The 14,790-nt window shown below is 38.9% G+C and overlaps 1 protein-coding gene across 1 annotated transcript in view; it reads right to left on the bottom strand.

Annotated features, from left to right (window-relative positions):
- LOC140513791 (uncharacterized) overlaps positions 1–14,790 on the bottom strand; it is a 65,638-nt gene that overhangs the window by 1,909 nt on the left and 48,939 nt on the right. The window contains 2 exon segments of the mRNA XM_072623801.1: positions 4,146–4,199; positions 14,473–14,585. Of these exon segments, the coding sequence (XP_072479902.1) occupies positions 4,146–4,199; positions 14,473–14,585 (167 nt within the window).

Raw genomic sequence — 14,790 nt, 5'->3', positions numbered from 1 at the left:
GTAGCATTTGGAGTTGGAGCAAGCAATTGGAGCCTTGCAGGATAGTCTTTAGCAGGAAGTAAAATTGTTGCAAAAGCTTTTGAAGATATTTGTTTATTGAAGAGCCTTTCCAATGACCCAACAAAAATAAGAAAGGGACTTCGGGATTTTATGATTCCAGAATGATTAGTAATTCAGTTACATGTGAAACAGACTCACTGAGGCAACATTTTGCAGGGGCTTTGTGTCCAGATGGGGCTCCTTGTGGGTCAAAAAACCACATTTCCATTCTCAAAGCTTCATCTGGAGGTGCTATGCTCCCTTAGAGCACTTAACTAAGCATGCTCCCCTGAAACCTAGATTGGGGGATCAGTTTTTGCATCTGACAGCTAAATGACTCAATCGTGGGAAGGTTTTCAAGCTCTCCTGCTAACACTGTATCCTTTCTTATTGGGGCTCTACTTCAAAGCAAGTTAAGAAACAGGCTCAGAAGTGAAACCATCCAACCTGGTTGAAATTTGTGGAAATTCCTGTGTGAAGGGTGATATGGGTTTTTTTTTTTAAGTCATTTTCTGGGAAATCTTCTTGCTAGGTGAATTTAAATACTTTTTAGACTAAATAAAGGGGAGTTCTCCAATATTAATTGAATATGTGTAAAGACTGAACAGTGAGTAAGACATTTAAGGGTTGACTGAAAAGTGTTTTACAAGTGAAAATCTGAATGTTTGGTTGGCTTTGGATGATCACATAAAGTCTCATCTAAACCATATGCAGCACTTTGGACTAAGATGGAAGTTTAGGGAGATTACCACTGGCAATGGGTTTTTATGTGACATTTGAATGTTTCACCATCTACCCAGACCCAGGAAGTGCCATATTGAGGGGCAAGGGAGGGAAAGGTGGTGAAGGCTGGAAACAGGAAAAATAACAGGAAGGGAAAGAAAAAGAAAAGAGAATTTATTTGAATGTTTTTTAAACCACCCAAATAGTTCCACTGCAATTCAGTACCTCCATTTGTGAGAATTTTTCAGTTCCCTATTAAAACTAGCTTTTATGACCCAGCAAATAGACTAGCAGACATAGGCTGGGAAAGCAGTATCACACTGTAAGAGACAGCATACCACAACGGGTAGTAGCACACAGAGGATTCGAAATGGGGAAGAGCAGGATTCACCAGCTATGTGACCACAAGCAAGTGACTTAATCTCTCACTTTCCTCATCTATATAATGGGGATAATAATAACATCTCCTTCACAGGTCTGCTATGAGGCTCACATAAGATAATGTAGGGAAAGCACTTGGTAAAACCTAGGAGTGCTCTATAAATGTCAACTTTTTTATTATTTTTATGATGTGTGAGCACTGCCACTCTCTCAGATATGCCTCTGTAATAGCTGCTCAGTCTCCCTGGGATTCAACTTTTTTACCTGTAAAATGAGAATAATAGCTTGTTTCCCTCCAAGACTCACAGGGTTAGCATGAAAGAAGAGATGTGAAAAAAAAAATACTAAAAGTAACTAGCATTTATGTAGCACTTTGAGGTTGCAAAGTGCTGTATATCTTATCTCATTTCAATCTCACAAGAACCCTGTGAGGTAGGAACTATTTGCTATCCCTATTTTACAAGCAAGGAAACTGAGGTGAGGCAACATGCATTTATCAAGCACCTATTATGTGCCGAGAACTTTGGCTGACACTGATTAAGTGACTTTCCCAGGGTCCCATAGCTACTAAGTACCTGAGGCAGGGTTTAAATTTGCCTCACTCTTACTCTCTGGAAACCATAATTGGTCACTATAATTCTTTGAAAACACAAAAGCACTGAAATTCAAAAATATAAATTTTAAATTTGGGGATAGACAGGCAATTGATGGATAATCCTTAATAGTCTGTTCTAACTTAGAAGAACAATCAGTCCATAATTCTGTTTATTATCTAGCACCTTTCTTCTAAAGAAATAAAGGCACTTTCATATCATATTGTCACTGAGCCAAGAAGTAAGGTGGGACAAGAATTTAAGCCAATTCACAATTAAAAGGATTGAGACACAGGGAAGTTTGATTCAGCCTAGATCATGCGGTTTATATAGTTAATGGAGCCAGATCTAGCACTCAGGTCTTCATTTTCTTTTCTTTGTCTTTCTTTTGCCTGGAACAAAAATAAGAATTGGATCTCTGCTCTTGATTTTTTTTTTGTCTGGAAAGCCACAACCTATGCTAAGCTTCTTTGGGAGAAGTGTTGCTTTTAAACTAGTCCAGAATTTCTTCTTTCTGAATCATGAACTTAATGAGATGGTTAAGGTCTCTCAATCAAACTGTGAAGTCCATCTGAATACTGATTATAGGGAAGGCAACTTCTGTTACTCAAGAGGATTGAGACCCAATACTTCTGGCTTGAGGACATGATCTTTGTATGCTCCAGGAGAACAGACAGTACTTGATACCACTGGGTCACATTGACATTCCTGGACATAAATTCTAGGCCTTTTCCATGTGAAGGAAGTTGAGGCTAAAATATAAAGCCTGGCCAAAGTTCCAAAATTTTGGTATCTAGGTTCCCTAAGGATAAGACCTAAGTAGTTACCCACTGACATTCCCTAAGGAAGGACAGAGGGATGGTGGAATAGGGAGTGGACAAAAACTAAGGCTCTTTGCTGAATTTACTGCAGATGTTATTTATGCACCTTGAAGAATAGAGGAAATGGAAATCATGGGCTACTTCTTGGTCAATCTCCATATAATGGCCATTTACTAGCATACTTATAAGGATGTAGGGACCTAGAACTCTGCATGTTCCTCCACGGTCACTACTCCCTCAGGCCCTTTTCCTCCTCCAACTATAAGATTGCAAATGGCAATTCTCAAGTGGCAAAGACTCCTAAACCGGGTAATTTAACTCTGCCAAATAAGGTATTTTTCTATCCTTTCGATACCTTATGAGTCTCTCTTATAAATCCTGCTTTGGGTATATCTGTTCTTTCTCAGACTGAGGCAGAAGCTTGGAGCTTTGTGACATGGAGCTATAGGGATAAATGATGTTTCTGGACAGCCTATATAACTCTAAGGCCAGAAAAAGGAAAACTCATCAGCAGTAAGGAAATAGATTGGAGAATATTATTCAGAACAATTTGCAACTATTATCGTCTAATTCCCTAATCTCTGATAGGGCCAAACTATTTGTTTTTGTTTTTTCTGTGTTAACAGTCTTCATGTGAAAAGCTTGTGCTGTTGTCCTTGGTTTGTTTTTTTTTAAAATTCAACACAAAATAGGTGTTGACTTGGTAACAGCCATATTTTCATCAGATTGGAAGGAGTAAGAGATAAAACTGTAAACTCTAAGGGTGGAGTGTTGGTGGGATAGCAAGGCTTCATATGTTCAACTTGTGAGCGTCAGTGCTTAAAAACAATTCATTAAAAGCTCAAGTCCATTCAGTTCCCTTCAAGAAAATGTCGTAATAGTCAAAGAACACCGTAAACAGTTGAGTCCGTGTTGGATGACTAGGGTGAGGAGATAGTGTTGAAATCTCCAAACAGATACATGTGACATGTGGCAAACGAACATAGCTAAGTTAGAAAATTTGGCATAATCTGGCCAGGAAAAGGACAAGAATATGTCTAGGCAAACTGTATGAGGAAATGGCTGAATTTAGCTTCTCTAACAAAATGCTTCTATAAATTATTGTTTGAACCATGGAATTTAGCCCTTGACTTTATTGTATCACTTAGTAAGTGTTTCATATATGTAAGCTGTCTCCTCAACCAGGCTGCATGCAAGCTTAGTACATGGAGACAGACAGAAAAACAAATAGTTGGGCCCTATCAAAGGTTTGTGGGCAGAGCTCATTTTAGTGGCTTCTCTGGGATCTCCCACAGTACCTAGCACAAAATTAGGAACAGAGTAAGCACTTAATGAGTTTTCAAAGAATTGAAACTATAGTAGCTATGAGTTTTTAATACTGTAGTCCAAAGTCTCAGCAGCCTATCAGAGAGCTGGGGATGTAGTTTCAAAGCAAGGTCCCTTTTTATGCTGGACCACTCTCCTAATTTTTCATAAATGCTTATGATGAGACTCTAAAGTTGCTTCAGAACAACCTGAGGTCTCAGCATTTGTCAACAACCCTCTTCAGATAACATAACATAGAAAAATAGTCAAGACTGTAAGTTACCCTCCTTCTCTGTCTCTGTCCACCTTTCATCTTTTCGAAAAGAAGCTTCTTGTTCTAGAGAGGGGGAAGGGAGGAGAGAAGAAACAAATGTAGCAGTATGGATCAAATTTGGTGAATGTCTATTTTAAAAGCAATACTCTGTGTTTCCTGTGGACATTTGCATACACATATTTTGGAAACAGAACTAGATGAAAAGAATGTCGTGTCAGAAAGATAAACCACAAGAGAAAAGTTAGTGGTTTTTCAGCTTTTAATAAAGTCCTTTGGAGTGCCCAGGGGCCCACTAGTGTCATCAACAATCACATAAAGAGGAAAATACATTTTAAAATACAAGCACTAGAAACCAATCTAGCACAGATCTAGTACCGCCCCATGAAATGGCTATGGTAGAAACCAGCCATCGAGGGGGCAAGGACGGGGAGAGGAGGAGAATGGTATCTCACTCCCTTTTAACAAACTGCATAAACTAAATGCTCCAGGGGTGTAGTGTTTGATTATTTGTAACAATTCTCCAAGTAAATAAATTCAACATCATGGCTTCTGCAACCAATCCATCTGTAGTTTTAAGTTAGTGCCCCCAGTAAAGATGCTAAGAAAACCATTTGGTCCATAACATTTTTAATAGAGTGAACCTTTTAAAAACTGCCAAAAAAAAACTTCTTGGCAGAAAGGAAAGCTATGTTGAGAGGAAAAAAGCTCTGTTACCACAGTTTGTATAAGTGTTTCCACATACTGCTATATTTCAAACACACAGTGGAGTCAACTAAGCTCAAGAATATAGGACACATGCTCAACAGATTTTTCTCTCGATTATGATTATAGAAGACAGAAAACTTAACCTGTGAGTGGGACGGGAGAAGGAGAATGGGGGTGTTTGTGCTGGTTGTTGTTTGGGTTAGTTTGGTTTTTTAATGAAGGGAAAATCAAGTATAAATGAGGTGATTGATCTTACTCTAAATAAGCTTCCTTAACTGTGATAAAGGAAGTGCAGCATAAAGTTTTGATGAAGTACCAACTTATTCCTTTTGAGTTGTTTGAGTACAACAATTTTTTTTTAGAAAATCATAGATGTGGAGACAAAAATGACAAGTGCCAAGAATGAGCTTTGTATTTTTCATGTTCATTAAAATCTCCCTGATTCACAATCCATATCTCTTGCCCAACCTCAACTATGCATGAAGGCTGTGCCAGGGAAGGAAAGTCAAAGAGCCCCTCCATCTGCCAAAGAGGGACGTTTCTGGCTGCAATCACACTTGTCGGCTTTCTTGGGGAACAGCTCAATTTAATACTTGAAGAGAGAAAAGGCAGACATGTAGGTTGTTCCATCTAGGATAAAGTCTATCACACTCTGGGTCTTTACTTTTGCTGCCTGAAGGTTATCTTTTCCATGGATGTATGTTATTCCCAATTCCCAGAGTGGCACTAGTGTTAACACCACCAGGCAGAATGCCACCTCAACATGAGCATTTTTATTCCTCATTACTCAAAGCAGAGTGGGACTTGTTTGGTCTGTGGCACAATATTAAATTCATTGATCATGAGTGGGTGTGGAACCAACTTGATAGCTGATACAGCAAGATGGGGTACCAATCAAATTTGCTGAATAAATGGAATGGGATGGAAGGAATGGAATGAAATGAAATGGAGCAGGAAAAGATTTATTAGAACAGAAAGGGATTGGATGGAGTGGAATAGGGCTTAACTAAACTCTAATATCATAGAATATGATAAAGTAAAACATATTTTGGTTTTTCTCTTCAGCAGCATTTCCTGAAACTACCTTGTTCCATGAAATTTTTATTACCAAAAACGACAGTCCCTGCTTTGACACTTGTGACCTTGGGCAAGTCATTTAACCTTGGTTTTCTTATCTGTAAGGTAAGGGAGTAGGATCAGATAACCTCTGATGTCCCTCCAAACTCAACAGCTATGGTCCTACCATTCTGATCTTCTATAATTCACTTTGCCTGTTAGTTCTTTCCCAAATATCACTCTCTCATTCATCCCAGGTCATCAGGATATGTTCAGGCTCTGCTTCCATTCTAAGCTTCAAGAGAAACTAAGGTGGACCTAGGCAACCCTTACTTTGACTGTTTTGTAGGCAATGGAACGGTCAGAGATAGATTGAACAGACAGACAAGAGAAAATGAAAGCTAATAAACAATCCACCTCTCCAGGAGCCAAAGTCCCTCAGGTTAAGCCAGGCTGCTTTCAATGGAGGTGGCAGGTTCCAGACTCTAACAGAGGCTTCCTATCCATCACTGAAGAGCTTAGACATCTAGTGTGCTTCAGCAGAGGTGAATGTGCACAGATGACAAAGAACCCACTTTAGGGGATACTTAACTAGAGCAGGGGTTCTAAACCAAGTTCTTAATTTGTTTATGTCATGGATTCCTTTGTCATTCTGGTGAAACTTTCTCAGAAGAATGTCTTAAATGCAAGAGACACATAGGGTTAAAAAAGGAAAGTGATTATACTGAAACACAGTTATCCAAACTATTTTTAAAATTCAGGGATTCTCAGATTTCAAACCCCTCTACGAGAGGGAATCTCCATCAGCCATGTAATTATGGGATGCTGGAACAGGCAAAAGGCAGTAAGTTTATTTCCACTGAGAGCAAATACCACAGGACATCATGGTGTCTTGCAGTCACTCTCTTAGCTGCCATATAATGTATTTTTCAGTAAGTGAGCCTTCTAGTTCTGGAAGATTTTCCTTAGGAACACCTTCCTCTAACAGTTCAGAGCACTGCTGTCAAAAGGCATTTAGTTAAATTCTAAACTGAAATGTTAAACCTTCAACATCATCACAAATGATCATTCGGTCTTGACTTGATCAAACATGATCAACTGAGGGATGAGTGATTCAATCTCAAGCTTGGTACCACCTTGCAAAGAGCTACTTTCCCAGGATTAATGATCTGCTAGATTTATCAAATGGAATTGTACACAGTGTGGAGAAACCAAGTGCAGACAGGGTCATGGCAAGGGTATGTCCATTACCAAGAGTTAGGTACAATGGCACGAAAGTCTTAGGTTGGGAGCAACTAAATCCTGGTAGTTTTAAATACTGACTGTATAAATTGAGAGACTAGGGGTTGAGAGACTAGGTTTGGGGGGAAGTCACCCAGCCATTCCATGAACTCAGAAATAACTAAACATAGCTGTAGGTAAGGGAGTAATGGCCATTTGGAGAAGTTAAACCAAAGACAGTGCAGTGACTTTATTGGTAACTTATGTTTGCAGCACCACACAAAGGAGACTGTCCCTATCCAACTCATCTATTGTGTTCACCCAGTTGAGTTTGCTTTGTTTACTGAAAATGTTCTAGAGTCATCCAAGGTGCTGATTAAGAATACTGATGCATGCTTAGAAAGGGGAAACACTTGTCTTCCTAGGTCAGAAACTTTTTTCCTGAGAGAGTAACATTGAAGTTCAAGGATACAGAGGGGAAGAAGAGTGAAATTTGCAGGGACCAGTCATTGAGTTCAGGTGTAAGTTACTTAGCATCAGAGTGTATTGGGTGTTCATTTCTTGCAAAACAACTCTTCCCTCTTGTAGGCATGACCACCTCCCAGGAGATATTAGTGAAGCACAAGTAATGAAAAGACATAGGAATGCATTCAGGTTTTAAAGTTCTTTGGTCAATATTTATTGGATGCTTACTATATATTGAACACTGTGGAAAACTACAAAGGAGAATGAATAGTCTGTGCCTTTAATCTAATGGAAGGGACAAGACAGACATTCATGTTTAACTTAGAGATTCAGTGGAGAGTAGTGGACTTAAAAGCAAGCAAGGACCTAAGTTCCAGTCCTGATTTTACACTTACTGATTGGGCATTGACTATTGGCAAAGCACTTAATTTCTCTGAAATTTGGTCTCCTAATCTGTTTTAATGCCTGCCATACTTTCAGAGGGTTGTCATGTGACTCAAATGACATAATATATGCAGTGTTTTGCACATTCTAAACAACTATATAAATAATAATCTTTAATAAAGAACTAAAAATAGTAAGTTATTATAGAAATAATCACAATGTACATATTGGACTTATGATTTCAATTGGTATGAAGAAGTATCAGTGTGGAAACTCCTTCCACTGATTTAACTCATCTCTAACACAGCTGTCTGAGAGAGTTGCCGAGCTCACTGATTGATTGATATGTTAATGGTGGGTGGGTGTGTGTGTGTGTGTGTGTGTGTGTGTGTGTGTGTGTGTGTGTGGAAAGAGAGAGAGAGAAAGAGACAGAGAGAGAGAGATAATGAGAATATGTAGATATGTAGGTTTCAATCATACCTCTGAGACATAAGCAAGTCAATTAATGTATGTGTAGTGTGTGTTGTGTATATATACGTGTGTGTGTGTATGTGTGTATGTATATGTAATATACATTTATATCATTGTCCTTAGTAGGACTGCACAAGAAACAAGAAATTATGCTTTCTTGAGAACTCTAAATCTGTGAAAATACTGACTGGAGATGGTGGGACCCTACTAAAAAAAACATCACACATACTTGTGAATTTCAAGCAAATTAACTCTTAGTACCTACCAGTTACTAATAAGGCAATAAACTAAGGAAAGCTAAGTTTAAACAAATGATCACAGTTGATAAGAAACTTCTAAACATGACCTAAAGTAGTGGATTTACTAATAGTTCTTCCCTCTTATAGGGAATCCAAGTTCTAGTCTTTGGCTCTGATACATACATAGAAAACAAGTGACAGAAACAGATATACTACACATATGTGCTAATTATTCAAGGATGTGAACTACAGGCTGGGTGGTTATTAGAATGACTGAAGATAATCTAGAAAGGCTTTCTGAAAAAGATGAGCCAAATCTAGAAAGAAGGAAAGATGATGTCTTCCATCTCTCCTACTTCCCTACACCCACTAAACTTATTCTCTGCCTTGACTTAGTACTTCCTGCTCCCACCCAGATCATTGGTTCCCTTCTAACTGTTCTAGATTCGCTCTCAACTTCCCAAGGTCAACTACTTCAGTATTGCCCTCTAAAGCACTTGGACTCCTTCCTCCAAACTCAATGGGCCATTGCCTAATCTTTTCCATCCCCAGCCTCTGTTCTTTTCTACTCCTATTCCTGGACCACACAGAAAATGTAAAACTAAGTGAAACCAAACCTTTAAAGAGTAAAGAAACGACTTCCACTTTGATCCAGCCCTTGGTTCTGCTAAGTAATCTTTTTTTATCCCTCTCATATCTCCCTTATATACTCCCCAGTGCCAAGTGAAGACCTATTTTTTTCTTAAGCTACCAATTCTTCTTCCCCACCCTCCATCTCCTTTATTCAATTTTCTTTTCCATTTTCTGTCTTGTTAATTCCTTTGTCAATGTCTTTCCTTTCCTCCCCTTATTTCTATTTCCATTGCCATCACCTTAGACCCTGCTCATTGTATACCTATGATGGCATAGGGCTTTTCTGAAGCTATCCTGGAAGAAAGGGAAGGATTAAAGATGGCGTAGGACCACCACTACCATAGCAGATTGGGGAGATGATCATTTCACCTTTGAGCTTCAATATTCAGATGTGTAAAACAGGTTCTGCCTCACACTGACGGTGGAGCTTCCCATTAGATTGTGAGTTCTTTGAGCATATGCGCAGATAGGAGAAATTATAGTAAAATATCGCAAAAAAATTTTTTAATTACAAAAAAAATTCTTGTATCAATTGACACACCAAGAAAGACATAATCACTGTCTTCAAGAACTTGGACTATCATAAAAAAAGGAAATAAACTTTTTCTGCTTGAACTTAGGTAGCAAAGTTTAGAATTATCGAGACAGATTTTGACTGCATATAAAAGAGCTGTCCACAAATAGAAGAAATGTCCTTGGAAGATTGTATGTTCTTGGTCAAGAGACATCTTCAAGTGAAGCTTTGAAATTCGCATATTGGGAGTGCTATAGAGTAGGTTCTTGGACACAAGACTAAATGTGTCATAGTCAATGATTTATGAGGTCTCTTCCAACTGAGATTCTGTGGTTTGTCTATGATTTTAAAATTGCCTCCTAGCTGACATTAGCTGCCAGACTGATCTTAATAAAGAGCACTTGTATTATATCAGTCTCTTCTTCAAGAGCCTACAATGTTTCTTTGTTTTTCTTTCACATCAAGTCTAAATTCCTAGAATACTGGATTTGGAGTCAGAACCCCTGGTTTCAAATTCCACCTCTGTCATTTGTTAAGTGGGTAACCTTAGGCAAGTCACTTCACATCTCTGGGCTGCAGTTTCCTCATCTGAAAAATTAGGGGATCCAGACTAGATGACTTTAAGATGTATTACAGTTCCAAATAGATATTTCTATGATGCTTTTTAAAGATCTTCCATAATTTAATCCCGACCTACCAATCCAAATTTATTTCCCACCTCTCCCAAATATAAATGCTCCATTTTAATTAAGCTAATTACCCTGATTATACTCTTTCCTTTCTGAATTCTCTCCTACCACTTTTTTCCAAATCCTACCTATACTCAAGACACAGCTCACATCCAAGCTAAAGAAGCATTGTAGTATAGTAGAAAGAGCTCTGGACTTGGGAATCACAAGGCATTGGACCATAAAATCCATGGATTTAGAGCTAGAAGAGAATTTAAGAGGCCATTTAGTCCAACTCCCTCCTTTTACAGATGAGGAAATTGAAGTTCAAAGTTAAATGACTCACCCAAAGTCACACAGGTAGTAAGTAGCAGAGTTCAGTTTTGAACACAAGTCCTCATGGAATGCTGACTGAGGGGAACAGTAGGACAATTAAGGAAGGAGAGAATGAAAAACGCATTTATTAAACATCTAATATGTGCCAGGCACTGTGCTAGGTACTTTATAAACAGCTCATTTGAGCTTACAAGAATCCTGGGAGGTAGGTGCTATTGTTAAATCCATTTTACAGCTGAGGAAACTGAGGCTGGCAGAAGTTAAGTGGCTTGTTCAGAGTCACATAGCTAATAAATGTGCAAGATCACATTTGAATTCAGGTCTTCCATACTCCAGCTCTAGCACTTTATCCACTGCACCATCTAGCTGCCTAAGTTGTAACAAAAGTAGGTGATATGAAATAATTCAGGAAAGGTAGGTTGACTCAAGATTTTAAAGGGCTTTAAATGCTAGGATGAGGAGTTTATAATTCATCTTATAGTCAATGCAGTGTCACCAAGGATTTTGGAGCAGAATTGGCATTGAGGGAAAGGTGTACCTGTGTCTGCAGAAAATTGTTTTTCCCGCTGTGTGAAGAATGAATTGAAGAGAGGTGAGGATGAAATCAATGTTAGGACCAGTTAGGATGCTAATATAATAGTCCAGCTAAGAGATGCTAAGGGTCTGAACTAAGGTAGTGGCTATTTGAGTAAAGAGAAGGAGAAGGATATGAGAGATGATGTAGAGGGAATATTGACAAGTTTGGTGACTGATAAGATTGGTGAAAGACAAGAATAAGTCTAAGATGACACCTGGGTGACTTGGGGAATGACAATGTCCTCAACAGAAACAGAGAAGTTTGGAAACAGGTCAAGAACAAGGATCAAAATGATCAATTCTGTTTTGGAAATCCCGAGTTTGAGATGCCATTAGGAAAGCTAGGTGACATCAAGCAGGCAGCTATCAGGGTCAGAGTGGAATTTAGGCATTAGGGTTAGATACATAAATTTCATTAAGAAACCATCAGCATAAGGCTGATAATTGAAGCAACCAAGAGGAGTAGATGCAATCACTCTCCAGAGTCCTACAATGATGGCAGATAGGGTCCACCTAGTCTCTAATAGAGAGAATGGCAAATGTAATAACATTAAATATAATATAGGTAAATATAAAGCTTTGCAACTGGGTTCATAAAATCAACTTCTAAAATGTAAGATAGAGGAGAGTGTCATCTGCAAATGATCTAGGTAGTTTAATGGACCAAAAGTTCAATGAGTCAAAAATGAGATATAGCAGGCAAGAAAGCTAAGGCAATCCTAGCCTGCATTAAGAGAAGAATAATGACAAGGATGAGGGAAGTAATATTACTATATTCCACTCTGTCTGGCCACATCTGGAGTATTGTGTTCCCTTCTGGGAGTCATATTTTAGGAAGCACTTTGATATGTGGGAAAATATCCACAGGAAGATAACCAGGATGGTGAAGAGTCTTGAGCTCATGTCACATGAAGATTGGTTGGAAGAACTAGGGATGTTTAACCTGGGGAAGAGAAAATGGAAGATAAATATGATCATTGACTTCAAGTATCCAAAGAGTTGTCATGTGGAAGAAGGATTAGACCACTAAGTGCCACAGTGGAGAGAACACTGGACTTGGAATTGGGAAGGATGAATTCCAATCCTTCATTCCTCAGATGTTCATTACCCTTAACGTGCTATAGAAGTGTTAGCTATTTATTATAATTGCTTGTTTTGCTAAACCTCTCCCCGCCCTGAAGGGGGATAGAACTATAAGCAATGAGTACAAATTGCAAGGAGACAAATTTGGCCTTCATGTATCGGGGGAAGAAGCTTGTTAGTTAGCACCATCAAAAAGTGGAATGGACTGCCTAAGGAAGTAATGAGTTTTCCATTATTAGTGGTTTTCAGGCAAAAGCTGTGAGACCACTTCTTGGGTATGTTGTACCAGGAATTTACCTTCAGCTGTGGCTTGTACTAGATGATTTCCGAGATCCCTTCCAACTCTGAGATTCTATGATAATACCATGGAGGAGGAGGTAAAGGTAGAAGGGAGATAGATAGATAGATAGATAGATAGATAGATAGATAGATAGATAGATAGATAGATAGATAGATAGATTGATTTATATATCTCGCATAATGCCTGTTGATCCTCCTGAGTACTGAGATAGGGAGGAGCAGATGCTGAACCAACAATTCTGGTATCAGGAGCAGTCTTCCCACCTCCTAGTAATGGAGGACTAAGACACTGTCAGTTTTTTTCCCAATGGTTCAAGTGTCATAGGGCAGAGTAAGCTGTGTCTCCACACATGACAACAAGCTTCTGGATGGGAATACATCCAGACTAGAGTCTGAGAGCTGGATCCCTGCCCTCCAGACCCAGTGATGTGGGAACAAACTCCAGGAAAAAATCCTCTAACACCTGCAGTGACAAGAAACTCACTCCCTCAAAAGGAAGCCATCCATATTAGATGAAAGTTATATAACAAAATGTCTGTTTCAAAAACACATTATGCCCACATGTACAAAAATATTTATAGCAGCTCTTTTTGTGGTGGCCAAGAACTGGAAATCGAGGGAATGCCCATCAATTGGGGAATGGCTGAACAAATTGTGGTATATGAATGCAATGGAATACTACTGTGCTATAAGAAATGATGAACAGGGGGACCTCAGAAAAACTTGGAAAGATTTACATGAACTGATGCTGAGTGAAGTGAGCAGAACCAGGAGAACATTATACACAGTAACAGCCACAGTGTGCAAGGACTGTTTCTGATAGACTTAGCCCTTCTCAGCAACACAACGACCTAAAACATCTCCAAAGGACTCTTGATGGAAAATTCCATCCACATCCAGAGAAGGAACGATGGAGCTGGACTTCAGGGTGAAGCAAACCCTTTTCTCTTTTGCTTTGTTTTTTTCTCATAGTTTCTTCTATTAACTATAATTCTTCTGTGCGAAGAAAAAAGTTTAAAAAAACACAGTATGGACTTAATACTTATTGATTTAACTTAATTTTAAGAATATATCCATACTTAAAAAACCTTATTTCCTATTTTCTATGTATTACACCATGGTAAATGACACAAATAACCCAGAACCAGATTCCAGAGAGTAACATGTTTATCCATGCTTAGTCAACAAAATATTCATCTACATTACTTTAAACCCTTACCTACTAATTCTATACAATTGTCAAGAAGCTGCCAGGAAGGATGACATCATCGAGGAATTGTTCAAGGCCCTTCCCTGTCCTAGGCTTTTAATAAATCTGTTCCTAAACAGTCTTCCCCTCCCAAATTTCCTCTCTAATTTAGCTCTACTTTAGCACCTTCAATAAATGAGTCTGGAAAATATAGACACAGGATAGGACAGAAAAGAGAGTGCTGGACTTGGAGTCCGGAAGACCTGCTTTCAAATCTTACCTCTGATATCTACTAGCAGTACAACCGTAGGCAATCATTTCACCTCTCTGAACCTTAGTTTCCTCAACTGTCAAATGGGAATAATATTAACTGTAGTACCTACTCCACAGGTTTGCTCTGAGGCTCAGCTGAGATGATGTACAGAAAGTACTCTGCAAATTTTAAAACATTATATAAGTAGTAACTATGATTGGTAGTAATTAAAGTTGAACTCACCCATTTGCCCAAGCCAGGATAGTCGTGTTCAGGATCAAAAAGGTGTTGATGCAGCTGGAACTCTCGGCTGAACTCTGCAGTGTCAGGGGAGTTTTCCAGACATCCATCATCTACTGCAAACAGCCAGAAGTCTTTGAGAAAAGCCAAGCAACTTATGCATGCCCCCATGGGTAAAGGTAAATAGGAACAAGGCAGGCCACTGAAGGTCAGAATCACATTCCCATCTGCATCCCATGTATCTATTCCTGCTTCCTTTTGACTCACTTTGTGACCTCAGGCAAATCACTTTCCCTCTCTGGGCCTCTTCTCCATCTGGAA

The sequence above is a fragment of the Notamacropus eugenii genome, chromosome 7 (assembly GCF_028372415.1).
Source record: "Notamacropus eugenii isolate mMacEug1 chromosome 7, mMacEug1.pri_v2, whole genome shotgun sequence".
NCBI classification, from domain to species: domain Eukaryota; kingdom Metazoa; phylum Chordata; class Mammalia; order Diprotodontia; family Macropodidae; genus Notamacropus; species Notamacropus eugenii.
Note: the sequence above shows the minus strand (reverse complement) of the source record. Positions and strands in the feature narration are given on the sequence as shown.